General features: G+C 45.2%; 1 protein-coding gene across 9 annotated transcripts in view; it reads left to right on the forward strand.

Annotated features, from left to right (window-relative positions):
- Nucleotides 1-1,282: 1,282 nt before the first annotated feature.
- The window catches only part of kmt2e (lysine (K)-specific methyltransferase 2E), a 107,771-nt gene continuing 81,223 nt past the window's right edge, over nucleotides 1,283-27,830 (forward strand). For 8 of the 9 annotated variants that reach the window (XR_014620579.1, XR_014620580.1, XM_084330707.1 and 5 more), the window contains exons 1-3: nucleotides 1,283-1,544; nucleotides 20,861-20,962; nucleotides 21,195-21,385. Coding sequence is in view for 7 of the 9 variants with exons in the window: in XM_084330707.1 (XP_084186833.1) it covers nucleotides 21,315-21,385 (71 nt within the window). In the remaining 2 variants the exon portion in view is untranslated. The remainder of the gene's footprint in view (nucleotides 1,545-20,860; nucleotides 20,963-21,194; nucleotides 21,386-27,830) is intronic. The other variant, XM_084330708.1, reaches the window with a different exon arrangement.

Raw genomic sequence — 27,830 nt, forward strand, 5'->3', positions numbered from 1 at the left:
TACCAGAGAGGAGATCCGGTACAAGAATCGAGTTTGTTGGTTGACTTTTTTTTATTACATTGGATGCCATTTTGTCACAGGAAAGATTAGCCTCTAGGATGGAACCCAGGTAGGTAATTTCATCTTTCCTTGTGACAATATTGTCACCCACTGTAACTGAGAATCCGTCGGTCTTGCTGAGTTTGTTATTTGAACCGAAGAGAATGGACTCTGTTTTGCCCATGTGTAATGATAGTTTGTTATCAGCGAGCCATATGCAGATTTTGCCTATTTCCGAGCTGAGGGTTTTTTCAACCTGTAACTTGTTTTTGTCAGAGACCAGCAGGGCTGAGTCGTCCGCAAACAGGAACAAGTTGCAGTCACAAGCTGACGACATGTCATTTGCATAAATTAGGAACAGTAGCGGTCCTAGTATGCTTCCTTGTGGAACACCACAGCTCACTGGGAGGGGGGGGGGGGATAGGGTACCGACGTTAGGGTGACCAGGTGTCCCCCTTTTGGTTGTACTGTCCCACCATTTGACCGAACGTCCCACATATTGAGAGGATGTCCCTCTTTTTGAAGCAAAAAAAAACATTGGTCTCGGTGAAGACCATGTTATTCTAATAAAAAAAATTACATTATCTATCTGTCCCACTTTGTCCCACCAAAATCTTACTGTTGTCCTGCTTTTGGACTTTTTGCATCTGGTCACCCTAAGTACCGTGGGTCTCGTCTCGTGTATTATTGGGTTTAACGTTTCGAGGTCGGTAACTTAGGACATTTATTGTACATTGGAGGGGGTTGCGTTAGGACATTTACAGGCGCCAGTTTCGAATTGTAGCTGGTGCTCTTTGAGAGTGGTTTTGAAAAAAGTGGTTAACACTTTTAACTGTTGTCTTACAACACTACAACAACATTATAATAGGCATATTTTAAGCCACCTTCCTGGCTTTAGTTGTGTGGTGGCCCCAGTTACAGAATAAATAAATTCCATGATGAATAATGAAGTAACGTAAACCAGCCCACCACGCGAGGCCGAGACTCTCGCGTGATGAACCACCGAGCACGCGCCACGGTGGTTCTCTTTTCGCGTGAACGCGCATTTTAAAACGTCCACAGTGCAGCCCCTGTAAACGCGGGCTTGTAACCCCGCAGGTCGTAGAGGAGGAGGGGCTCAGTTTGGTGGGGGCTCGTGGGTGAGGGAGGGGGGAGGCGGAGTCTCGGCGGTCCTGCCAGCGCCGCCATTTTTGCCAAGGGAGAAGAGAGTGGGTTAGAGAGGGGATCTAGTTTCCAACAGTCGGCGTAGGTAGGGCACAGTCTGAACGGTTCGGAACCGACTCTAAAAGTCCAAATTGGATCCCCGTTGACAGTGACGAGAACACGTTTATTAGTCAGGAGAGTTCCCTTTAGAAGACAGCCGTTAATACGGACGTTTTAAAGCTTTGTTTGTGAGATCCGCAGTGTGTGGACTCTCGTATTGTTTTGGTTGTGGAGGCTGTCCGGGGGTCTCAGCCCTGCTCCCCCTGGGTCTGTGGTCCAGGTCTCTACAGTGGACTTACTCGGTGAGTACAACTGGAGCAGACATGAGCTGAAGAGTCGGTGAAGATAGCAACTTAAAGAGGCTACTGTTTGCTTAGTTAGCTGCTCGGTAACTTGGCTAGGAGGTGATAGCACCAGCTAACATGAGCTAACATCTAGCTGGCTATGCTAACGTTGTTGGCACAAGTGAATTAAGTGAGAATTATAACTATAGCTTTCAGCCATTGGGGGGGATTCTCATGAGCAGTTAGTGTTTAAACTGTGAGTATTTAATAACGTAACTCAACGTTGAGGCAAGTTGGGAGGAAACACAGCTGGCTAGCTATAGCGCATGCTACTAGCTTAGCTTAACACCGAAAAGGGTTCAGACTGCTCGAAGTGTGGCTTCTTTACAATCAGACGTCACACGTTAATAATGTGAAGTAAAAACAGTGTTATTTGTGATGTTTCTAATCTTTGTAAAGTAACCGTTAAAACCAAGGCATCGTTATGATCTCAGTCTGTGTGGAAGTGCTGCGTTTGATTCGTGTCCCATAACCTAGAGCTAACGTTAGAGTTTCATTCTGTGGCCTGCTGTGTCCTCGATAATAACAAAAACACTGATCTGTCGATCTAAACATAACGGTATATTGTTCAACACCGGGTCTATGTTGTGGTCTGGATGATAGGATGATGTTAAAAAACGAAGGGGGGGGGGCATTCTTTCGGACTAATAATAGGTTATATATTGACATAGCTGGCTGCTGTGTTTGCAACACTGGTCCTCAAAGTCTGAATTATTTTGGTTTCCGTTTATTAAAGAACTCGATCAGTCTTGTTAATAACTGCCCGCTTTCCCCCCACCAAGCAATCCTTTTAGTCCCACTATGGGTCCCATGCAACAAGGCTAGTGCCTCCATAGGAACCCAAAAACACCTCTGTTTACTTGCGTTGGATACAGGCGTTTTGTATCCCATTTAACTGACTGTCTGTATTTGTATTTATTGGTTTAAAATACAGAGACTGTGCATATTAAAAGGAAAATGTTACTGTAAATATGCCAGTTTAGCCAGGTTGGCTGATTTTCAACTGTAGTCTCTGGGGCAGGTGACAGACACATGAGCACTTACAATAAGACAAAGTACAATAATTAAAACACAGTAGGAATCGGTATTGGTTACAATACACTAAAATAAATACATTACAATACAGCACAACCCCTCAGTTAAAATGGTCCCACACTTGACCATCTCTCAACCATGATTTTTAAGTTAGTTTTAAATGAAATGTAACTTTGATACTCCCTGATTTTAATTTGACTGTCAACCTTATTATCCTGCAAACATTACATGTTTGTGAGCTACGCACTTCCATCCTCTGTCCTGCAGCACGACGAGCAGAGCTGTGTTTCCCCTCAGAGAGACTGTCACACACAATGCACTGACTGTACAGCAGCCAGAGGACAACACCGAGCCCTTAGTGTCCACACACACACTATGCAAACTACATAAGATCACTGGTCTGCCATGGCCCTAACGTCAACTGTGTTTGTAAACATGATTATGTATTGTGTAATAATAAATAATCAATAACTGAACAATCCTGTTATTAAAGTTAAGGCTGTCACGTCCAAATAACCACGGGGGCCTTTCTAATGTAAACTGTAAACCGACGGTAATAATGTGACTAAAAACGTTGTGTTTAGTTTTGATGTGGAAGAAGCGGGATGATGACAAAACGCATGATTTCGTGATCTACTTGATTTAGATTCAGGGGTGGATGTTGGTTCAAATGCTGCAAACGTGGGGGAGGGGAGATACACATCGCTTTATAATATCACCCCCCTGTCTTGTACAATGTGTAACTTCCAACTCTAGCGGGTGAAATACACTGTAAAGCGCTTTTTAAAGCAACTCTCCTTGTCGACGTTTTTGCTATTTGGCCTCTAATGTGTTTGTAGATCTCCATACAGCAGCAGGGCGCATTGACCTCACTCTCCTGTTCTGTGTTCTTATGATGAATTGAAAATGGGGGACCCTGATGTAAACAAGACGAAAGTCTTTCTCTGGTCTGCATCCCCTTAACAATTGTGTGTATTGAGCCGTACCGTACTGTACCCATTCTGCAATCTGTTAAATAAAGTTATCAATCAATCAATCCGAGCCCAGTAATCCAGCAGGTTCCAGCTCAGCTCACTTAGCTTCACCTTCCACGCATTATGTTGTTAGCAGCGTTAGCTTCGCAGTTGCTATTTGGCTCGTTGTTGTTTTTTAGGCCCAGTATTATAGCCAGACTTGTGGAATGTGATTATTTCCCACCACTAACGTCGTGCTTGATGCTCGATGCTATAAACTGTTTGTCATCTTGTTAGATTATTTAAGCCATAGATCTACTTCATGCTCGGCCTCTGGATGAATGGTGGTCTGTCTCCTGTATCATGCAGCGCTGCAGCGGCTTCAATGGAGGCCATTGCTTGGCCATAATTGCTAGCTGCACATTAGCTCACTACTTTCGACGAGTTCACATAACATCCTCATAGTAACAACACATAGACGGTACCGACAGAGTGATACTTAAGTAAGAATGTGTGAAAGAGACGACTGATTGCGTTCTTGGGGGGGATTTTCTTCTCGTGGCGAGGCTCCCTGGCTACACGATTGTGTCTCGTTGTCCTTAGAAAAGCGCTGTGAAAATGGCGACTGGAGCAGTGGAGCAGGGTGTTGTGGTAACATGATGATGTTCTCTGCCCTCCACACCCCTATCGGCAGAGCTGACTGCAGCCCGACACACACTCACCCACTCACTGGGAAGCAACTACACAACACTTCGATTATTTTGTATTTGACTCCACTGATGCGAATAATCATACTAACCTAAACAACAAGTTGTTTATTATGAGCCATGCTCTGGATTATTAGAGCAAGATTCGCAGACCCTTCTATATCCCTTAATCAAAACACACACAGCCCTATAACATGCGTCACGTCATGCCATTGCATGCGTTTTGTATTGTGGTGTTGGGGTCGTTGACATGATTTATCGTTTGCATTTGACATAAAAAATACATCGTTAAATAATACATGATTTGTTGCAACCTCACTAGTATTTTACCATACTTAAAAACATTCCTAGCTCAATTTGTATCCACACATCAGAGATTGACTCCAGGCTGTCATTGTAAATAAGAATTGGTTCTTAATGGACCTGTCTGGTTAAATAAAGGTTATAGCCTATTGGACACCCAGGGCTTGCATCCGTCCCCAGCTGTTCTCATCATTACCTGCCCTCTCCTGTGATAGTAGAATTGCACTGCATGTGTTATTGAAACCATAGGGAGATCTCTGTAAGAGCGAAGTTTATATAATTAAAAAATAATAGTAGTGACTTTAAAGGTCAGGTAGGCTTTGAATGAGAGACGTTTCTAATGTATCACTAATTTTAGCCATGGCTCTGTCCACCCAAGGAATAACAACATTATTTGCCACGATTTCTTTTATGGGAAGTCTATTCAGTAGGAAGGAACTTTTATACTTGTAATGAATTCAGGAAGTGGGTTCAGTGTTTCCCATACATAGAATCTTTATTCATGGCAGTCGACCACCACAAACAAGTTAATTTCCCCCAACTTGACACAATAACAAATGGATGGTACTTCTTGTGGGGCATGCACCTTCATTTCCACCGATGACTGTATGAAGCACACCCCGACCGGCCTCCTCCACAAATAACCTAAGAGAGCCTGGGGAAAGATGAGGGACCATTTTGAAATAGATGAATTTAAGGATAAAGTTGATCTTTGGGGTCTGGTTGGTGGCCTCTCTGGGGCCTGTAATGAATGTTTGAGGGGTGGCGTGGCAGGGTCAGTTTTGTCGAACAACAGCTGTGACTCTGTACTCTCTCCATCGACATTGACAAAGACCCCCTACCCTCCTCATGCCCCTCCCCTGTAAGCCCCTCACAAGCCCACAGCAAAATGCCTTTCATCAAAGTACTCCTCAAGAAACTGATTTGAGTTTTGTCTTTATGCTGTTATTTCTTGCTCCTGGTTGAAAGTGCAGAATGTGTTCTAGGGCAGAAATCACATTTAAACGTCCTCACCATTGACACACGCACAATGTCTCTCATCACACATCCCAAATATTATTGCCCCCTTTCTTTAGCCCTCTTGATTGTGAAGCAACCTTGGGTTTCCTGAAAGGCGCTATATAAATTTGATTTATTATTATTATTAAATAGGAATATTCTTTGTTTTGGGCACATTTTATTAGTGTTTTGGCAGGTGCATTGTCTTTGGCATCATGGGAAATATTTTAGTTAGAGATGCTGATGCACAATATCTCAGAGACCATATCTGTATTAGTCGATGGTGGTGGTGGTGTTTTTTTATTTATTAAAAAATTAGGCCGATGTGAACAACTGTCTAGCTGCACATGTTTTTTGTTCCTCTTTTTTGCAAGGCTGGTTATGTTTGAGTACTTTGAGTCGACTAATCGGTCGAAAGGAGCCGTAGTCGACTGGCCAACCTCTTAGTCGAATATATATATATAATTTTTTTTACTCATTCTTTCCAAAAGAAAAGAGGCCTAGAAGCGTGGCTAACGCTAATGGCACGCATACCAGAGGCTAACTGCCTACGAAAACAGGCACAGAGGCACTGAAAGAGGATTTCACCCATCTAATGAACACACTAGACTAGACAAATATCAAGATGTATCCATCAGTGGACCAATTGCATGCTTTTGCAGAGGACAAGAAGCCTTAAGTCGACTCCCTCAGACATTAAATAAGCACCCCCCACAGCCCAAATGGAATGACCAATAGTCGACTAACGGCCAATTTTGGCTAATCATAGTCGACCATCCAAATCCTTAGTCGGGGACAGCCCTAGACTATAGGAACAGAATAAAGACAAATCTCTTTTCTATTTTATAGTGTTTTCTAGGCCTGCCGCGATAAGCAATAAATCGATTAATTGCCGCGATAATTAAAATGAATGCAATGATTTTGACGGGCGCGATTAATTGCTATTTGCGCGTTTGTTTTAATGAGGCGGACCCAGTGCCCCTTGTCAGTCACTGTCCGTGTTGGGAGGCGGGCCGCTGGCTTTACTACAGAGCACAGCACAGGAGCTCCGTGGGGCTAACGTTACCCCTCATTGTGTCTATTCTACTAGCATTAACGTTACTCATACAAACAGAGTAAACACAGTTTTCAATCAATCAATCAATAACAACATTAACGAGACCCTCGTTGTGTCTATTCTGCTAACGCTAACGTTACCTCTCATTGTGTCTATTCTACAAGCGTTAACGTTAGCTAGGCTGTCTATGCTAACGTTAACGAGCATTAGGCTAACAAGCTGTAACGTTACCAGTCGCGTCTATTTGCTAACGTTAGCATTAGGTAATAACCGGTTTAAAATGGATGGTGATTACCTCACGTTGTGTCTATTCTACTAGCATTAACGTTACTCATACAAACAATCAATAGCGAGTTATATTGATCACGCTATGTACGATAGCCATGCTAAAACGCTAGCACAACATTAGCACCTAACCTAACAACAAGCCTTAACAAGTCAGCGATCTTTTTGCGAGACTAAACTCTCCGCTCGGTGGCAAATTGTGTTGATGTCGGTTTTGTTTAATCAATAAATGAGGCAGAATACACAGTGACTGTATCCTTTGTTTATTGCACTTGTGCCTGCTGCAAACATAATGATTATGAAATCCTAGAGACGCGTCTCTATTCAGTGGTCTGCAGTGTTTCACGTGACTTTTCTGGTACCCAAAAAGTACCTGATAATCACAACAATACTTCCGGTCCGGTCGGTGGGCTTCAAAATAAAAGTCTTAAACACCGGAAAAGACGGAGCGGTGGGCTTCAAAATAAAACTTTTGGGAAATAAATTTCTCCAAAAAAAAAATTCTCTAACCGGTCGCAATAATATCGCTTATCGTGATATTTTCGGGGGCAATTAATCGCCCAGCAAAATGTGTTATCGTGGCAGGCCTAGTGTTTTCACATGTTAGCACTTTTAATAATGTAATTTGGTCTGAATAAAAATGAAGTCAGATGGTAATCATATTGATGTTGGTTATTATCACCCACCCACAACAGAACATTTTATGATCTGCATCAGCCACATTTTTCATATCGTTGTTGCATGCATATCTAGTTATTGTTCGTCAGGTTCCATCAAAAAAATTTAGAACATAAAGGGTGAAAACTTGTACAGTGAGTAGAGCTGTCTCCTCTTAGTAGTTTTGTCAGTTCATCTGTTGGTTAGGTCTTAATCTACCAGATTCTGCTAGTCGATTAGTATATTTTAATGCTTTTTTTCTGTGCTGTATTGAATCCTGTAAAAGGATAAGCACATCTCTGGTAAATACAAGATTTAAAGATGTACTTCTGCATTTTTTAAACACAGGAAACTCAAATTCTGCGGCTTTGTTGATTAAATCAATTGATTAGTCAACAAATCCTATGGTTGACTACCAGACTTAGAATTTCTTTAGTCGAAGAGGAGGTCATCCCTATATGTCCTAGTGCTGTCAAATCCCCCTGATTGGTACTCTTATCGGCTCTTGATGGTGCAAAGCAGCGGTCTTCCTCCCAGCAGACCTGTGTAGAGGAGCTCTATCCACAGTGCAAACTTTTAACACACACTGCTGCCCCCCTTCTCTCTTACCTCAGCAGCTGACTGACAAAGATGAATGGTAGATGCTCAACCGGACAGGGTCATAATTCAGTGGTTTGTTGGTGGTCGTCACTTTTTGGTCAGGCTGCACAGTCGCAAGTCATCATTTTAACCCATCCTCAACCTTAACCACTGCCTACTACCTAAATAGTTTAAATACATTTTCCGATCTAGCATCTGTCAAGATCGATGCTCATATTTGCTTGGTGTATCTTGACGGCACGGCCGCTACATGTACCTCCTTTCTCTGAGGCAAGCAGGAAGCATCAGATCCAAAATGGCCATATGATTGATTTATGATATATATTCCCACATCCCGAACATCACTCATCTGGCTCAGTCACAGGGGCTTTTCAGGCTTTGGCTTTCTCTCAGGAAGCCGCCTCCAACTGCTATAGAATTGGTCCATTGTCAGAACAAGTGTAGACAGGAACCTTTTGTGATAAGAAAGGCTGCTTGGTTTGTTATGGACATGGCATCATCAGTAGTAACAGGACAGCTCTGCTCTGTCTGAATATGGCAAACGGTCTCCATCTTGTGTGGACAGGTTATGCATACTAGATGAGCGAGGGCCCAACTGTGCCTAATCAGAGGCTGCTGTGCTACATAATACACAGAATCCCCAGCCGCCTAGCTCTTCCTCTTAAAGGCACAGAGGCCCCAGCCGCCTAGCTGCTCTTCCTCTTTAAGGCACAGAGGCCCCAGCCGCCTAGCTGCTCTTCCTCTTAAAGGCACAGAGGCCCCGCCGCCTAGCTCTTCCTCTTAAAGGCACAGAGGCCCCAGCCGCCTAGCTGCTCTTCCTCTTAAAGGCACAGAGGCCCCAGCCGCCTAGCTCTTCCTCTTAAAGGCACAGAGGCCCCAGCCGCCTAGCTCTTCCTCTTAAAGGCACAGAGGGCCCAGCCGCGTGAATATTAAAGGCAACCAACTTGTGTTCAGCTTTTCGTTCAGCGTTTCTCTGATCGGCCACGTGACCGCCCTAGCACACGCCCTTATCCGCGCTGTGTGTTGTCGGTAACAGAGAGAGACGCGGCAGAGAGTGACCGCGCATGCGCATGAGGCTCCCCCAGGTGCTCTGAGAGGTGCTCGAGAGGTGCTCGTTGGTTAATGCCTCGTTGTGTTTGTGTTGTTGGTTAATGCCCGTTGTTGTTGGTTAATGCCATATCGCTATCGCCGCATCACTTAACTCCATAACTAACTAACCAACTAACTATTTTGCGATGGACCCTGACGCCAACGTGCAAGCTTTTGTGCCAGCACAGAGCAATTCGCATGTTTCATTGATTAACGCCATTACCTGCTGTGCTGTAGGCGCAAGCAGAGGTACAGTAAGGTACAGTAGGTGTAGGTTACATGTTTCATTGATTAACGCCATTACCTGCTGTGCTGTAGGCGCAAGCAGAGGTACAGTAGGTGTAGGTTACATGTTTCATTGATTAACGCCATTACCTGCTGTGCTGTAGGCGCAAGCAGAGGTACAGTAAGGTACATAATTGTAAGTAGGTGAATTCTACACATCTGACAACGCCATCTCAGAGGTACAGTAAGGTACAGTAGGTGTAGGTCACATGTTTCATTGATTAACGCCATTACCTGCTGTGCTGTAGGCGCAAGCAGAGGTACATAATTGTAAGTAGGTGAATTCTACACATCTGACAAGTTACAATGCCATCTGACAATATCATAATGATGTGTTTTCTATATTATATCCACAATCCATCAAAAAAATTGTATGGGCGTAAATTAGGGATGGGTACCTTTCACATTTGAACCGATACCGGTACCCAACGGTACCTTTTTTCGGTACTTTAGTCTCAAGAAATTTAATTTACCTACCTCAGTCGTAAAAAAAAAATCCAAACTTCAAATAACTACAATTTCGACAGTTTTCGGCTTGTCATTGCTCCGACTGCTGTTGTTGAATCAAGTCAAATCCTAGGTAAGAATATATTGTGCGTGTGAACGTTGACATGAAAAAAAAAAAGTAAAAAAAAAATAAAAAAATGTTAAAAAAAATAATAGTATTTTATTTTTTATTTTTTTGGTTTCTCACTTGATTCGATACTCGGTAGTACCGACGTGTTTCGGTTCAGTGCCTCAAAAGTACCGAATTCGGTACCCATCCCTAGCATAAATACATGTTAAGATATTCAAAATCGTCACAGCAGTATAGTTTGTTTATACTTCAGAAGTGATGTACAGTGACGCGTGAATCTGGTATTTTGCGCCATCTGACAATATCATAATGATGTGTTTTCTATATTATATCCACAAGCATTCATCTAAAAAATTTTATGGGCGTAAGCCGCGTAAATACATGTTAAGATATTCAAAATCGTCACAGCAGTATAGTTTGTTTATACTTCAGAAGTGAGTGACGCGTGAATCTGGTATTTTGCGCCATCTGACAATATCATAATGATGTGTTTTCTATATTATATCCACAATCATTCATCTAAAAAATTGTATGGGCGTAAATACATGTTAAGATATTCAAAATCGTCACAGCAGTATAGTTTGTTTATACTTCAGAAGTGATGTACAGTGACGAGTGAATCTGGTAGTTGGTTGTTAAAAACGCGAAACATAACGTTACGCTTTCTAGTTCAGTCAGCTAGTTTGTTTATACTTCAGAAGTGATGTACAGTGACGAGTGAATCTGCCTCGCGAAATAACATTATACATTATGCTCCGCGAAATAACACATTATACATTATGCTCCGCGCATTTCATAATCAGTCAGCAGCCTGCGTCCTCCACTGCTGCCGCTTGCTCCTTGGATTTCATTTGGGACGTGGGACGGCTGCCGCTTGCCTGCCGCGTGGGGGCGGGGGGTCGCGGCCAATCAGAGAAAAGCTGAACACAAGTTGGTTGCCTTTAATATTCACGCGGCCCAGCCGCCTAGCTCTTCCTCTTAAAGGCACAGAGGCCCCAGCCGCCTAGCTCTTCCTCTTAAAGGCACAGAGGGCCCAGCCGCCTAGCTCTTCCTCTTAAAGGCACAGAGGCCCAGCCGCCTAGCTCTTCCTCTTAAAGGCACAGAAGGCCCAGCCGCCTAGCTCTTCCTCTTAAAGGCACAGAGGCCCCAGCCGCCTAGCTCTTCCTCTTAAAGGCACAGAAGGCCCCAGCCGCCTAGCTGCTCTTCCTCTTAAAGCCACAGCGTTATTTATTCATAGTATTCTCATGACATGTTTTGCCATACAATATGGCGCAATTCCACAGTTCATTGGCCACGCTTATCATTTAACAAATCACCTGTTGTTTCTGACCCAATATGTTTGTGGTTCAAATACTATGAATAGCAGTGTTTCCTACATTCATCCACAGTGACGAACCATCACCGCAAGAACATTACCACAACAGGAATGGGAAATTAACAAAACATTATAATCCAGCTCCAAGCAAAGCAAGAAAAAAAATTATAGGCTTAGTGCTTTAATCAGTCAAGTGTCCAAATACAAACTCCACTATAGAACCAAAACTAGGACTCAAACAAGCCACTGCCAGAACTGCTACAAAACAATTACAGATGAAAAACATTGAATAGCGTTCTACGTCTTTGAACATTTGTCTTTTGTTTTTTATTGCATTGCATCTGGCTAGCACCCACTCACACGCTTTACATTGTTGTGTAGTTATGGGCATCTCTTCTCCTGTGGTCTGTCTGTGCAGAATCAGACAACTTGCAGCTGTAAATACCTACCTGGTTGCGTTGATGAGATGTGTGTGAGTGTGTTTGCTTGCTTGCTGTGTTGACAGACTATAGGGACGCCCCCCCCCCCCCCCCCCCCACACACACACACAGGGACGGGGTGTGTGGCAGGGAGACGTATCACAGTCTCTGGTGGACACACCTTTGCTTTCCCTCCAACCCCTAGACACAAACGCAACACCGGAGCTAAAGAAGCCACAGGCTAATATACAAACATGGTTGTTTTCAGTAGCCATACTATGAGCGACTAGCCTACTACTAGCTTCTTTTGTCGAGAAAACATTACGCACGCAGTCACGCACACCAATGTGCGATTTGAATGTAGCCTAATCCATCCGCTTGTGCAAGGCGAAGCTGTAGGCTAATTACATTTTTATATTATTCCTTTATTTTCAAAAATGTTTCAGTCCAAAATATAATACTACGCTGTATATGTTGTTAGGTTACATCATTAAATGCACCTGCCTGTCGTCCATGCTTTGAAAATAGATATGGCAGTTTTTTTTCATAAGTCCGACAAACTGGCCGGCAGTTTAAAATCCTAGTGCGACCCCGGAGCCACAGTTAAGAAGTCAAGTGAGTGGATGTCTTAAATTGTCTGGGGTGGAACGCCACCATCTTATCAACCATTTCTCTATCGCTCTCCTCCTTCGTGTGAAGAGTGCCTCTTGTTTTTGTTGTTCCTCTCAGTCCCCAGACGACGGTGTATCCTGAAACACAAGCATCTCTGTGTAGATGCCCTCAGGGACCTAAACTGTGTGGTTTGCTGAGGCTGACCCCAGTGGTCTTGTCTGTGTGAAGACCACCAGACCCCAAGAGACCCACGCAGGCCTTGGCTGACCGGCTCTCAGGCCTCCCTGGCACACAGTCACATGATGGTATCCCAGCTGGGAGGAGAGGGGGAGGCAGGGGGGCTCAGGTGACCTGTTTTTGTGCTGCTAGCCGGGCCGTAACAGATCCCTGCTTAATGGATCTTTTTAGCTAGCGAGCTACTTCCCCCCCCCCCGACAGGTGGCCTAGGTGCTGAGACTGCTGCAGCTGCAGCCCCCGCTGCTGCTCTCTAACCCGCTTCCTGTTGCTGTGCTATGTTATGCTAGTGGTGTGTAGTTGTATCGAGCGCGGGTGACGTAACGTCACGGTGAACCACGCGTGAAATTGATCATGGAACACTGCTGTTATGGGGTCTGAGTGGCTCTGACTGCTCTTTTGCCTTGCAGAGGATAACGACTGACCCCTCTCCCCAGACCCCCCCCCCCCGCTCACATTTTACTCAGCTTCAAAATGCTTCCCCCAAATGCTGTAATTAGTCCCCAGCTGCATATGTCCCTGTCCATCACTTGTGATCAGGGTGGCTCTTCGCATACAAGGCACATCATCGTATAAGCTCCCCACAAGGCTCTTGTGTCAGAGACTGATTGTAAGGGCTGCACAATTAAGCACGATCACGATTTTGGCCTCCGCAATTAATTAATTAAACACGGGGATCAACGTGTTCCATTTAGCACGCCTGCTCTTCTGTATCAAACGGGAGTGTTTCCAATTCCGCTATATTGTCTGACCAAGCACAGGTGTTCCTGTGCGCTGTGAGCATGGTCCTTTTCGTTTACGTCACTAACAAAGTTAGAGAATAAATTAAAAGAGCTCTCATTTTTAAAAATCGAAACGGTTCAAACGAAGAGATATTATTGGTGCTTTAAAAAAGAGCATCATCGCCCATCATTCCATACCTGCCAACACTCCATTTAAGCCTGTAATTGTCTCCTGTTGTCACTTCTCCTGCTAATCTTCTTCATTTCAGTTAATTTCCATTAATAATTAACGAGCGTCTTTACTGTGAGCCTCATCGCACACTCCTTCACATATTCCTATATGCGTGTTCCGATATGGAGATATATATATAATATAAGATTTTTTGTAATGTTGGCACTGCAGGTATGAAATTCAATTAATCACGATTAATGATTGTGACTACAATATCAAGCAAAATAATTGCAATTTTCTTATTTTGTCATGCCCTAACGGATAGATAAGCTGGACGGTGGTGTGAATCAGTGGGTTTGTTTGTCGTTGAGTCATTCCTACCTAATTTAAGAATGTCAAAGTGGACAAGCCCTTCTCTGACCGGATATAGAGGCAGGCTGTGATACTCTGGAGTAGGAGTGAGAGTGATAGAGAGAGAGTGATAGAAAAAGAGTGATAGAGAGAGAGATGGTGCCCCTGGGCCCTTCACAGCAGGCATTACTCAGTGCAGAGGAGGGCTCCCCCAGCCTTGCTGCTGTCAGCGGCCTGAGCCTCCACCTTGTGAACTGGATCCTTGACCGACCGGTGGAAGGATGTTGTTGTGTTGTCTTGGTTTGTTGCATTGTGATGATATGGACTTTTAGTCTTGCTCCCCAATTGCAACCCACACTTATACTACAAGCAACTAGGGATGCTCCAATATTGATATTGGATATCGGCCCCAATATGACAAAAATAGCTAGATCGGGTATCGGCCGGGGAACATTTGAGAAAAAAATTGTTATATGCTTTATTCAATAAATTGTATTAAATATATATATATATATGAATTAATGAACCATAGCTACATTGGACCAGTCACAGTGGACAGACCAGATGTGCTGTTTATAGCACAAGTGCTAGTTTTCAACACTAGTCCATTGAGGCTTTTCTAAAAGATTAACAATATATATATCATATGTACAGAATGACAACATTTAGTTTCACTAAGTTAGGAAAGTTATGTTTTAAGTCAAGCCTGATGTTGCTTTGCACAAAAGAATGATCCCAGTCTCTTCCACACAGTGAGGCTTACAGTTTATTAATTGAACAACTCAAGTTGCTCATCACAAGAATACCATTTAAACGGGACGGTGTGGCACATGCTTGTGAGTTGTTTTATGAGCGACTACTACTACATGCCCTCTCTGTAATGAGCCTTGAGAGTTGTCGTGTCTCCCTGTTTCTCTGGCCCCAGGCCATTATTGTCTACAAGCTGCCGGTTTAGCTGTTCTACAGAGAGCAGTAACACAAACGCCACCACCACAACACCAGCCCTTTCTCCCAATCATCTGATTTTTCAGTGGACCTAGTCCTAGACAGACACTATGGCCTCTCTACACAGTCTGTCGAGCTATTGGTTTTCAATAGCGGCATCACAGTTACTCCTGTGAGCTTTGCGCTCTCTCTCTCTCTCTCCTTTTTAATGGCCGCTAGCTGTGTGGCATGTGCACACGCACTTCCTGCATGCGCGCACACATCCATAATATCTCCGGCTGTATTGATGTATGGCTTCACCTTCAGTGCAGGGGGGAAAGCTGGCACTCACTGGTGGGCTTTGGGCACAGTGATTTATGAAGGGCGTGCAGATGCAGTGGGTCTCACCGTGGTCACTCACTGTGTACTTGACGGGTCTGTGTGAGTGTGTGGGGGTACTGCAATGATGATGACTCAGCCTTCGAGGACGGCGTGAAGCTGCATCATCCCGGGAGGAGAGAGCGGGGGGGGGTGTCGGGGGTACTTAGTCTCTCCATTTCCGTCATCCTCAAAACAAACACCGGAGAGATCTTGTGGGGAAAACGAGAAAGAAACCCCCTGTTTAACGCGCGATGGTGGTAAATGAGGGAGCGTGAGACGGTGTGAGTGGTTACGTGTGGCGGTATAGGGTCTCTCTCTCGTGGGTTTTCCCTCACCCACTTCAGTGCGGGTTCTGTCTTAAAAGGAGATAGTTATTCCCCACACAATGACGTGACTGTGTCCCCTTGCTGAGGAGAGGGAGGGAGGGGAGGAGGAAGGGAGAGGGAGGGAGGGAAGCTGGGTTGAGAGCTATGTGTGCTGCTCCACTCTGCCACCCAGAGTCCAGCCAGGTCCTCCATGCTCGGCTGCTGTGTGGCGTCGCCTCTTCCCCACCCTACTGTCTCTCCAAACGTGGGGGAGATGGATGGGTTTTCTAAAGCTTACCCCTGCAGCAGCACCAGGAAATCTGTTCAGAGGGAGAACATGAAAGGTGTGGGGAGAGGGAGGGAGGGAGTGAGGGAGAGAGAGGGGGGTGGAGGGGAAGGCGTTAGAGAGGGGGAACAAGAGAACAACCACGGCCATCCGTCCGCCTCCACCGCTTTCTCCCTTGTGACTTGCGTTTTTGCCATTATCAGTTTTTTGCTGCGCCTCTGGCTCCCCCCCATTCCTCTTCAACTGAGAGCCTCCTCTTGGCATACTGCTCTCCCAGTCTCTCTCGTGTGCTCCCCCCCTATGTCCCCCCCCGTCCCTATTTCTCTCCCGCTCTCTTGTTTCCAGCCATGGATGTGGCCAAAGGTGGCTTTAAATGGCCTCTCCCAGCCTCCTTGTAATTAGCAGCTGTGTCTGCGGCACTCCCCTCCGCTCCTCTCTGCTCCGTTCTCCGAGGTTTATTTAGGAAGTGCACAGAGGAGGAGGAGGAGGAGGGAGAGAAATCCGGCTGGGTGGGGTGAATGGGCACAGGAATGGGGGGGGGGGGGGGGGGGGGGTTGTGGAGGCAGAGTGTTTTTTTTTCTTCCCTTTTCTTCTTTTCCTTTTTTTTGGCAGCGTTTCTTGTTCTGTGACGGACAGCTCTGCTAAAGGAAGTGGGAGGAGCCGGCAGGGGCAGTCACAGCGCAGCTCAGATTTAGTCAGGAATGCTGCTATACTGTACTGTTACCCACCCCCCCATGGTCAGTCTTGACTATGTCTGGCTCTGGCCGCAGAGCAGTGCCTCTGTCTATGTGTGTATTAGCTCTGCTGCTGTGAAAGTCCTGTTGTAAAAGAAATGTTTGTAAGGGACGGGGCGGGGCTTATCTGTCTGTGTGGTGGTGGGGGGGGTTGTGTGTGTGTGTGTGTGCACTAGCGCTCGCATTCCTCAGCAGTGACAGCAGGATTCCCTGGCTGAAGCAGAGATGGGCCGATTGCATGTGGAAACAGACTGGTCGCTTCAGAAGGAAGCTATTTAACAGCACTAAAACACACTGGGCCTTTCGGATACTACAAAAGAGGAGGTTCTGTTCACTTCAGTGTTTTTTGGCAGACTGCCCATGTCCTTGTTTAGGCAAAGTGTTCTGCCAACAGTCTGATTCCTTTTGTGAAGTGGACCCGGTTTTGTGAGATGGCCCCCGTAAAAATGTTGTTGTTAAAATGTCCCGTCTCGTTAAAACAGACAACAACGACGACAGGGACCGTTGTAGTGAAAATGGAAATTAGTCTCTCGGTGACACAACGGTCCAGACTATCGAATGCAGTCTATTTACAATCACCTTGGATGTTGTGCCCACGCACTGGGGTCCTCGGCATACACCATTCTCATTCTATTAATTGACCTATCTCAAACCCAGCCCTCTTTTCTCAATCCTTCAATCACAACTGTTGAGATAGGTCAATTAGGCCTGCGGCTGACAGCTGTTGATTCTAGGAGCCTCCAGCTACTGACACGCTGCTCTTTTTAGTTTCATGATGAACACGAGGCTTTTGGCATAAATGTTCTGCCGCACTCCTCCAAGGAATGTTGCTAGATCTCTTATTCAAATGGATGACTCCAAATGAGGTCTTGAGATACCTTTTATTGCTCGGTAAACGGATCAGATTGGTTCTCTCACTCTGTCGGCAGATCAATCTTAGAGCTCGGAATGGTCATGGACGGTGAAGAAGGTATCGTTGTGTGTCCTGACCTCAGTCCTGCCAGCGCTCCGTCTCTACAGAGATGTAACCCAACTGAAGGTGTACAACTGTGGCAATAATGAGCTATAGTCTCAAGGGATTTACATTTTGCAATCCCGATAAAACATTTTGTTGTCTGAATTAGTGATAATAACAAAGTAAATATACTTCCTCAGTAGTACCCTTCAATATAATGAAACCAGTTATCAGACATGTGATTTATACCTAAACAAACAGATGTTGTGATATACTGTAGGGCCTATTCTAAAACAGATGTTGTGATATACTGTAGGCCTATATCTAATAAAAAAAAATGAAAATAAAAAGTCCAGACAGTATTCAGATGGATACTATGTATATCATCATCAACCTTTTATTTCTACTCGAAGACAATTGAGCTCACCCTCATTTTCAATGTCGTCTAGACTTTACAGACATTTCAATGCGCACATTTTTACAATATAACAATAATAAATATGAATGACTATCTATATAGTATAAAATTAACATGGGTATAAAATCAGCACAACGATTGACAGAATAAAAAACAATGCATAAATTGCAGACATAAGAATAGGTATAAAATACAAAAGTAGTGCAATGTAAACGTGCAGACTTAATAATGGCATAAAATAAGTTCAAAAGTACAATGTCGCTCGAAGGCATGTGAACCCCCCCCCCCCCCCCCCCCCGGAACAGTCAGTCCCCCAAAACACCCCACACATCAATTACCTACCACATATAAATATAAATTAATATAATGTTCCAACTATGTTCACTACTAGTTAAGTTCACCATTGCTCACTCCGTCAATGGAGGTGCTCTGAAGCGCAACACAATCGTCCAAGCCACCATGATCCGTAATATTATTGTTATCATAATGGAGATGTGTGGTCTTCTTACGACACAGTAGACGGCAGTAAAGTATTATGACTTGAAGTTGATGGTTATGCGATCAGCTGTGTGAGCGAGCTCGCGTGACTCAAGTTATTGTTTGGAGTGGTTTCATCATGATGGAATGAGGCAGTGATGTACTGTGGTGTTACTGTGTGGAGTAACTAACTGCTGCTGCTTCCGACTCGTTGGGGAGACGACGAGAGTTCCCCTGACAGGCAACGTGCAGCCAGGGCTGACGGCAACAACCTCCCAATGAAATAGAGCTTTTCTGGAGAGAGAGAGGGAGGTTGTATGAGTGTGAGCTTCAGGAGAACATGCCCGGGGGCCAGGGAGCGGTGCCACCTACCAGGCATGCACAGACAGATCCGTGTGTGAATGTGTGTTATTATTGCTTGCTTAGGGGTGTGTGAATTGACAACCACCACCAGGCCCTTTTGCGTGGCATATTCCTGTGCTCTCGTTGTAGCCCCCGGCCCCCCCCCCCCATCCCATCTATATACCCTAAGCCGTGATCCGATTCCGAGCCTTTTGTTTGGTTCCCAGTGTGTTGCACGGCTAGGCGGAGGTGTGACCTCCAGCCTATTTTGTCCAGGCATCTGTCCCTCCCACTAATCCCACTTATCAACAGTGCTCTGTATCGGGGGCTAGCCACACTGACGCATATGCCCCCTGTCTGGAGGGACGCACATCAGACATAGATAGATGCACATTATGGCTTAATATGCTCATCACTGCCCCAGTGCGTGCGTGTATGCGTGTCATGATGGTTGTAATCTGTTTTTGTTTATATTATTGCCCATGGGTGGAGCTAGTTGGCTTGCATGCTTCCTCCCACCTACTTCCTCCCTACATGGCAAGAGAGGGTGACTGACTGCATTCATTGCCTGGCTGACATCTAATGTAGTTAATTATTGAAGACTTCATCTTCAGTGCATCCTGTCCATCTGCATTTGCTAGAGAGAGAGAGGGAGGGAGACAAATGCATACAATGGCAATGTAACGCCCCAGCTCTCGCATAAACAAACTTGTGTGTGGCTCTAATTGTTGTGTTGAAGTGTGTGTGTGCTTTGTTGTGAAGAGTAGTATGATTGAGTGTGTTCAGAACAGAGCAGTCCTCGGTGGAAGGAAGGAAAAATGGCTTCTGTGAGTTGTTCCGTTTTATCCCCTCCTTTCATGGCGGCCGACTGCTCTGTGTTCTCTTGCGCCCCTCTGTGGACAAACGTGGCCACTACTGCTTCCTGTGTGCACTCTCGGCAGACTTGTGACTGTGTAGAGGTCGCATTTGCGCAGCACACAGCAGCGCTCAGCTCAGTCTTCACCTTACAGTATCCCCTCTTTACCCGCTCTGATCAATCAATATCTCTCAACCAGCTGAGGTTGGGCAGCCATGATGTCAGAGATTGGGGAAATTCCTACCGTGAAGATATCTTCTTCTCTTTTTTTTCACCGTTTCATCTCTGTTTGACGTTTACCGCTGGTCTCGAGGAGTTTGTATCATAAAATGTTGTGAACTGGAAATACCCTTTTGTTTCAGTTTGAGTGTAATTTGAGGTTTGGTGGAGAGGCTGCCTGCTGCCTGATGAGGCCTTTGTTGTTCTCCTGAAAGAATACACAGACTAGTTAACTGATCATCTATTTATGCTGACACTACACACACTGACTGGCAACGCACAGTTTGAGCTCTGCTATATGGACGAAACAAAAAATATGTTGCCATTGTGTCGACGCCGGATATATTGTTGTTGTGATATGATCTGCCATATAGTGGTTTGTTTTTTTATTCTAGTTTTAAGTCTACATTATTGAAGATGTTTTAAGATAAGATATTCCTTTATTGATCCCTTTGGGGAAATTCAGCTATCATAGCAGCATGGGGGAGGGGGGGGGGGGGCAGGTAGTATAAGACATGGTACAGGTGACATAATTATAGTACAGTGGAGAAGTAAAAATAAAATAGAATAAAAAAGCAGTGTAAACAATAACAAATCAATATAATTAACTGGACATAATGCATATGGGCATATTGCATTAAACACTTTCTGGTTTGATTGTTTGGACCTACCTTGTGTATCTCAGTGTTCTGGGTTCGGGGGGGGGGGGGGGTCACTGTCTAGTTAGTAGTGTCTACCTAACTAATTCTCAAGTCATTCTCAACAAACTCACTGTTTATTGGAGAGAGATAAAGCCATATATATATGATGATGGTAATATTTTGAAGTTAAACAAATCGGGTGCTCTTCAAGGACAGGGGCTGAATTACCGTAGTAGTGTTAAGATCAAATACAGAAGCTGTCTAGCTTTACGTAATGGAAGTCCTTAGTGGGAGTTGGCACTGGCTTTAAGAAATGCAGGGCACTCTGGGTGTATATTAAAACTCCTTTATTCTCCCTTCCAAGGAGATCCAAGGAGATCCAAGGCTGAATAAAGGATTCTTAATATACATCAGAGTGCCTCGGATTTCTTGCAGACCGCCAACCTTCACTAAGGACTTCCATTAAGTAAGCCGGACAGTGTTTTACATTTCACCATGTTTTATTATTTGAGTGGATTCATTTAATTAATGCCCTTTTATTACAGCCTTTTCAATATAGGAAATTGTGATATGTGATAAATCCAATACATCATTCAGCCTTTTAATACACACAACAATGCTAACATATTTTCCCTCTCTATCTCTCTCTCTCTCTCTCTCTCTCTCTCTCTCTCTCTCTCTCTCTCTCTCTCTCGCAGGCCTTGTGGATGCACTTAGATGTCTGCAATGAGTGCTGTGGCTGTGTGCTGCATGCCCCAGTGTTTTGGACTCCCATGTTCTGGACTCAGTAGGACAAGAACTGATCAACAGAGAACGTCATGAGCGTAGTCGTTCCAGCTGGGGTGGACACAGCAGACACCTCGTATCTGGACATGGCTGCAGGCTCAGAGTGAGTCCTGGCTTGTTGTTCTTGTTGTTGTTGTGGTGTGTTTTTATGAAAAGAGGAGGGGCACAAAAACAACTAAAAAAGGAGGATGGCGTGATTAAGTATATGCATTGGATTCTGATTTAAAATACTCGACATATCCCAGCAGATATCTGTTACGCTGCTGGCTGATGACTACGACCATACTGTCTTTATATACCTGTACATGCTGCTATTACAACTCTGTACATACATCTGATTAGCACTACACCCACTACACTAAATTATATATTGTATACACAGTTTAATCACCTGTGCATTGTTTATTACTATTGCACTTTACTGTTACATTTGCACTCTGGTTGGATGCCAAAAATGTACTGTACTTGTGCTGTATAACGACAATACATCTAATCTAAATTAATATAAACAAGAGTTATGTACACTACACACTAAGCCAGCTTTAATCTGCTGAGATATACCATTGCAGCAGAAATATACATGTAAGAGACAAGCATGCATGCAGACATGTGTATAATACTAAAATATATGCTGGACTAGTCCCGGCGGACTAGCTCTGACTGAGGCTAGGACTAGCTAGCATCCTCTCTGACTGAGGCTAGGACTAGCTAGCATCCTCTCTGACTGAGGCTAGGGCTAGCTAGCATCCTCTCTGACTGAGGCTGAGACTAGCTAGCATCCTCTATGACTGAGGCTAGGACTAGCTAACATCCTCTCTGACTGAGGCTGAGACTAGCTAGCATCCTCTCTGACTGAGGCTGAGACTAGCTAGCATCCTCTCTGACTGAGGCTGAGACTAGCTAACATCCTCTCTGACTGAGGCTGAGACTAGCTAGCATCCTCTCTGACTGAGGCTAGGGCTAGCTAGCATCCTCTCTGACTGAGGCTAGGACTAGCTAGCATCCTCTGTGGCGGGCCGCAACAGTCTAATTGGTCCCGCCACAGTTTTATAATGAACAAAATAAAAATTATTATTATTATTATTAATGATCCAATAGGGATGTATCAGTAGTATTGGCAGTGGTAGTAGTCGTAATAGTAATCCAGTATATTTTATTTTCTAAAAAATGAACCAGTTCAACACAGGTAACCACTTTTGCTTCATTTCTTTGATGGCTCAAATGTATGCTCTAGTCGATTTTGTGTTTTGCGCACAAAGTTCATCATAGATCTAGCCTCTTTATTTTGCTCTCAAAGTGCACCAGATTGATGCATTTAACTTTAAAACAAGAGGGGCCGAGGTTCACCCAACACAGTCTCACACAATCCTGTGGGAAACACTGGAGTTTATTCATCACATACATACCAGGGCATACAGTGAAATGCGGTTGGCCATGCCCGCTACCGCTACGATGTGCAATAAAACAATAGTAATATTACATTGTGATGTTTCTTCTTGACTTGTTTAAAGAAGACGTGTCCGGCCCATGGGGACATTAACGTGTGTTGTCGGGCCTTACAAATACATTTGATTTGATTAGTAATAATAATAAGATAACTAAAATAGACATGATAAATAGACATGTTAATAAATCACTTAAAGGATCCTATGTTCACTCCTATACAATGTGCAGTTTTACTTCTATGTCCCTATGCTATACTTGCTGTTAGTAACTATACTATGCAACAATCACAAGTTCACAACAAGTTATTTTCTTAAGGTGTCCTTTTTCCCTTCCTTTAAAATGTCCTTTTCTTGTGTTTAAAGTGACCTATGGTGCGTTTGTGTGTGAGCTAGTGCAGAATGTTGTGGTGTGTGTGTGTTCATGTGTGCTTGTGTGTGGAGAGATCAGTGTTCATTGCTCTGATGGCCTCAGGGAAGAAGCTGAGCCTTAGGCCATGTCCAGACTAAACTGATTTTGGTCGTATCAGTCAAGTATTTGATCGTATGTACCTTTCATCCACACTGAACTGCGTTCTGGGAGCCTGAAGACGCTATTTTCTGAAACCGGCTCCCAGAGTGCGCAATTCTGAAGACACTCTCCTTGCGTCGCCCGTCTTTACAAGCGATACAAGTCTTGTCCTGAACCGTTGACACGATAGCCCACCTCTCCCTTACCCGGCATGTGCAAACTCCCACATCACAACAACAATGGCATCAGAGTAGTTGCGTTCCTGTTACAGAAGCTATTGAGCTTGATCGGGGCTAGAAGTGTTTATTAAACACGGGAGGCTACTGTGATGCAATACACGATACTAGCTAGAGATTAGCATCACATAGCTAGCCTTTTTCTGAAAATCCAAGTAGTAGCCAAGCACATATTGTTCCATAGCATACGCCTTCAGTTGATCATGACAAATCCTCTCTTACCTTGACGATTAAAAAGCCTCCATAATTTAGTAAATGGTATTCCCATGGCTGGTGTTGTTGAGCTGTAGCCAGCCAGCTAGCATTGATGCTATTCAAAATGCTATCAACATTAGCTAAATAGCTAACCAACTAAATACAATAGACAGTGGTATCCTGAGGTAACGTTAAATACAGACGTTTGCTTGTCGAAATGACTGAACACAGGGACAAGTTAAACATCAATCAATTACTTCCTCTTCCGCCCGTGCCGTCCGTCGGCGGAACGCAAATGACATCTGGTCATAAATCAATATTTCCAGACTATTCTATAAAAGTAGCGATTTTTATTTCAAACGTATTCAAGTATAAACATCATAACCATGTCACAACAGCATTTAGAACGTATATTATCATCAATACGTTAGTTTAGGAATAGGTTAAAGTGTGTATTAGATATTGAAATGTCTGTATATTGGGCGGCTAGGTGGTGCAGTGGGCAAGGCGCTCACCACAAATGCAGGAGACGCTGGGTTCGAGCCAAGCTCTCCGCATTGCTATCAGCTTGGCTGGTCGTTCATAAATACAATTGGCAGTATTAGGGGGTGGGAAGCTGATGGGTGGGGATCGGATGTTGTGGACAGCGACTCTTACATGTCGGTTGGTGCGCCTGCGCAGCAGAATCAGGAAGTGACGGGGGCGGCGTGCCCTCCAAACGCAGACCCCCGACGCTGAGAGATCGCGCTGTGCAGGTGAAAAGATGCGACGGCTGCCTCCTCGTGTACCGGAGGGGACACGTGATGCAAGGCTTCGTCCACATTGCAGCCGACCAGTGGGAGGCATGGTCTAGCAACGTTCGAGACAGGGGAGGGAAGATTTGGATAATACGAAATTGGGATGGGAGAAAAAATAGAAAAATGGGGAGAAAAAGTAGATTAAAAAAAAAAGTTCTGTATGGATTATTTCAATAACTGTTATTATTCGGGATAATTCTACCACAAAAGGTAACGTTTTTGACAAATATTGAAACGCAGTTAGTTTATCTTCCCTATTGTTAGCATGCAGCTATTAGATCTGAAATTAGTTTCAAAACGGTTGCACTGTGGTCAAAATAAAAAAGTAGAGTAGATTTCATTATCTGTGAATTGGCTATAATAAGGTAATTTATAAGCCTGCTATTCTATATTATTTCAAATTGCATTGGTCCGGATGGGAGAATTCAGTACTGTATCTACAGAACCTTCTGTTTAATCATCTTCCCTTTATTAATTTCGTTAGATTTTTTGTACACATGATCTCAAGGAGGTACTGAACGAGTTTTTTTTTATCCACTTTTTCTCCCATTTTTCTATATTTTCTCCCATCCCAATTTCGTATCATCCAATTCAACCCTCCCCTGTCACAAACGCTGTTTCTTGCCTCCCACAAGCCGGCTGCAATGTGGACTAAGTCATACATAGCACAAGTCCCCTACGGTACTTGAGGTAACGGCGGTCGCATCTTTTCACCTGCGCAGCTCGATCTCTCAGTGGCGAGGAGTAACGCGTGGGAGGCTCACGCTGCCCCCGACACTTCCTGATTCTACTGCGCAGGCGCACCAACCGACCTGTAGGAGTCGCTGTCCACAACGCCCGATCCCCACCCATCAGTTTCCCACCCCCTAATACGGCCAATGTGTATTAGTATGAACGACCAGCTAAACTGAAAGCAATGTGGAGCGCTGGGCTCGAACAGGCAAACCCAGCGTCTCCGTCATTCGTGGCGAGCGCATTGCCCACTACGCCACGTAGCCGCTGTACTGAACGAGTTTTTAAATGTTTGGTCATTATTAGCATGGTGTTATTCACGGTCAAAGATGCAAAAAAAAATCATAATTCATATTCTCCTTTGTTTCATCACAATTTAACTGGATCTGCGCCAAAAACGAGTAAACTCGTTATTGCCCGCCATGCGTTCAGTGCCAGACACGAGTTAACTCGTTTTTGGGATCGTTATTTCGTTTGCGAGCGCCCCGCTATGATGGCCATTTCATGTATGCATGACGAGATATAATAATGATAATCTAGCTTTGATTTCTGGATGATTAGATAATCAGCCGAAAAATTACAACGTGATGGGCGATCGCCCATGGTGTGCGCACTGGTGAGTGAGGAGGGAGACCTTGTACTCGATCCTGTGTTCCACGGGGAGCCAGTGAAGTGATCTGAGGGTGGGGGTGATGTGATCATATTTGCGCACCCTCATCAGGATCCTAGCAGCGCTATTCTGGATGGTTTGCAGTTTTTGAATGCTTTTACTAGGAATCCCGATGAGTGCATTGCAATAGTCCAGCCTGGAGGAAACAAAGTTTAGCCTGTCTGGCGCCCATTGCACCACTATAACATTTACATTTTGATTATATTGGGCTGACCACCGCTACACAGTACATCAACCTCCTCCCGGTAGGCCTTCTCGTCATTGTTAGATATCAGCTCCACCACCACCACTGTGTCGTCCGCAAACTTCACTATGGAGTTGGAGCTGAACCTGGCCACACATGTCATGCTCAGGTTGGGTTCCTTTCCACCCTGCCATGAGAGCAAAATGGCCACCGTGTGTGAATAAATATGGTCAATAGACTGACGAGTAAGATAGTCTTCTTTAAAAATGTGGACTAACCCTTTAATCTTAACACCTAGTCTACCACCCTCCTTTCTTCCCACCACTCATTCATTCTTATTTTCACTCTTCTCACCACCTGTCCCCCAGCTAGCATATTTTCTCTGTTTCCCCCCAGCAGTTCATTCTCTCTTTCACTCTCATGAGTCATCATTCCATCCCCCGGTCCTCGTCCCCTTCCTGTCCCCCTGCTCTCGTCCCCTTCCTGTCCCCCGGTCCTCGTCCCCTTCCTGTCCCCCTGCTCTCGTCCCCTTCCTGTCCCCCGGTCCTCGTCCCCTTCCTGTCCCCCGGTCCTCGTCCCCTTCCTGTCCCCCTGCTCTCGTCCCCTTCCTGTCCCCCTGCTCTCGTCCCCTTCCTGTCCCCCTGCTCTCGTCCCCTTCCTGTCCCCCTGCTCTCGTCCCCTTCCTGTCCCCCGGTCCTCGTCCCCTTCCTGTCCCCCGGTCCTCGTCCCCTTCCTGTCCCCCTGCTCTCGTCCCCTTCCTGTCCCCCTGCTCTCGTCCCCTTCCTGTCCCCCTGCTCTCGTCCCCTTCCTGTCCCCCGGTCCTCATCCCCTTCCTGTCCCCCTGCTCTCGTCCCCTTCCTGTCCCCCGGTCCTCATCCCCTTCCTGTCCCCCTGCTCTCTTCCCCTTCCTGTCCCCCGGTCCTCGTCCCCTTCCTGTCCCCCGGTCCTCGTCCCCTTCCTGTCCCCCGGTCCTCGTCCCCTTCCTGTCCCCCTGCTCTCGTCCCCTTCCTGTCCCCCTGCTCTCGTCCCCTTCCTGTCCCCCTGCTCTCGTCCCCTTCCTGTCCCCCGGTCCTCACCCGGTCCTCGTCCCCTTCCTGTCCCCCTGCTCTCGTCCCCTTCCTGTCCCCCTGCTCTCGTCCCCTTCCTGCCCCCCCCGGTCCTCGTCCCCTTCCTGTCCCCCTGCTCTCGTCCCATTCCTGTCCCCCGGTCCTCGTCCCCCCTTTTCATTTTAACATCCTCACCAACTGTCTTCTCAAGCACACTTTTATTTCCCCATAATTTGACCAATCACCCTGCCATCTCCCTTATTCCGACTGAAGCACTTCTCCTAGACTATATTTTATTTAAATTTACTCTCTCTCCCCTCGTCTCTCTCCATCTCTCTTCCTCCACGGCATTGATCTGCCCTCCCTCCATTTTACAGATGGTAACTGTTAATGTGAAGGGGAGTTTGTGTGGTCGATATGTCGAGGCAGGACCCAACACTGGTTCCATAACGCCGGTGTCTGTCCTAATGGACGGTTCCTCTTTTGCCATCGATTATATACACAGGCCTGTTCAGCCATTGCTCATCATCACGCAGACCTTCTCGATGCGTGTCACTACATCTGCTGGCTGCGCCTCTAGTCCAGTGGGTCCCAAACCTCTCATCGAGACACCCCAGCCGTTCCATGTATTTGTTAAATTCCACCACCAGGCACCAGCACACCTGATTCAACTAATAAAGGGCTAGTTAAGTTGAATCAGGTGTTCTGGTGGTGGAATTTAACAAATACATTGAA

The sequence above is a fragment of the Notolepis coatsorum genome (assembly GCF_963971535.1).
Source record: "Notolepis coatsorum genome assembly, chromosome: 15".
Lineage (NCBI taxonomy): Eukaryota > Metazoa > Chordata > Actinopteri > Aulopiformes > Paralepididae > Notolepis > Notolepis coatsorum.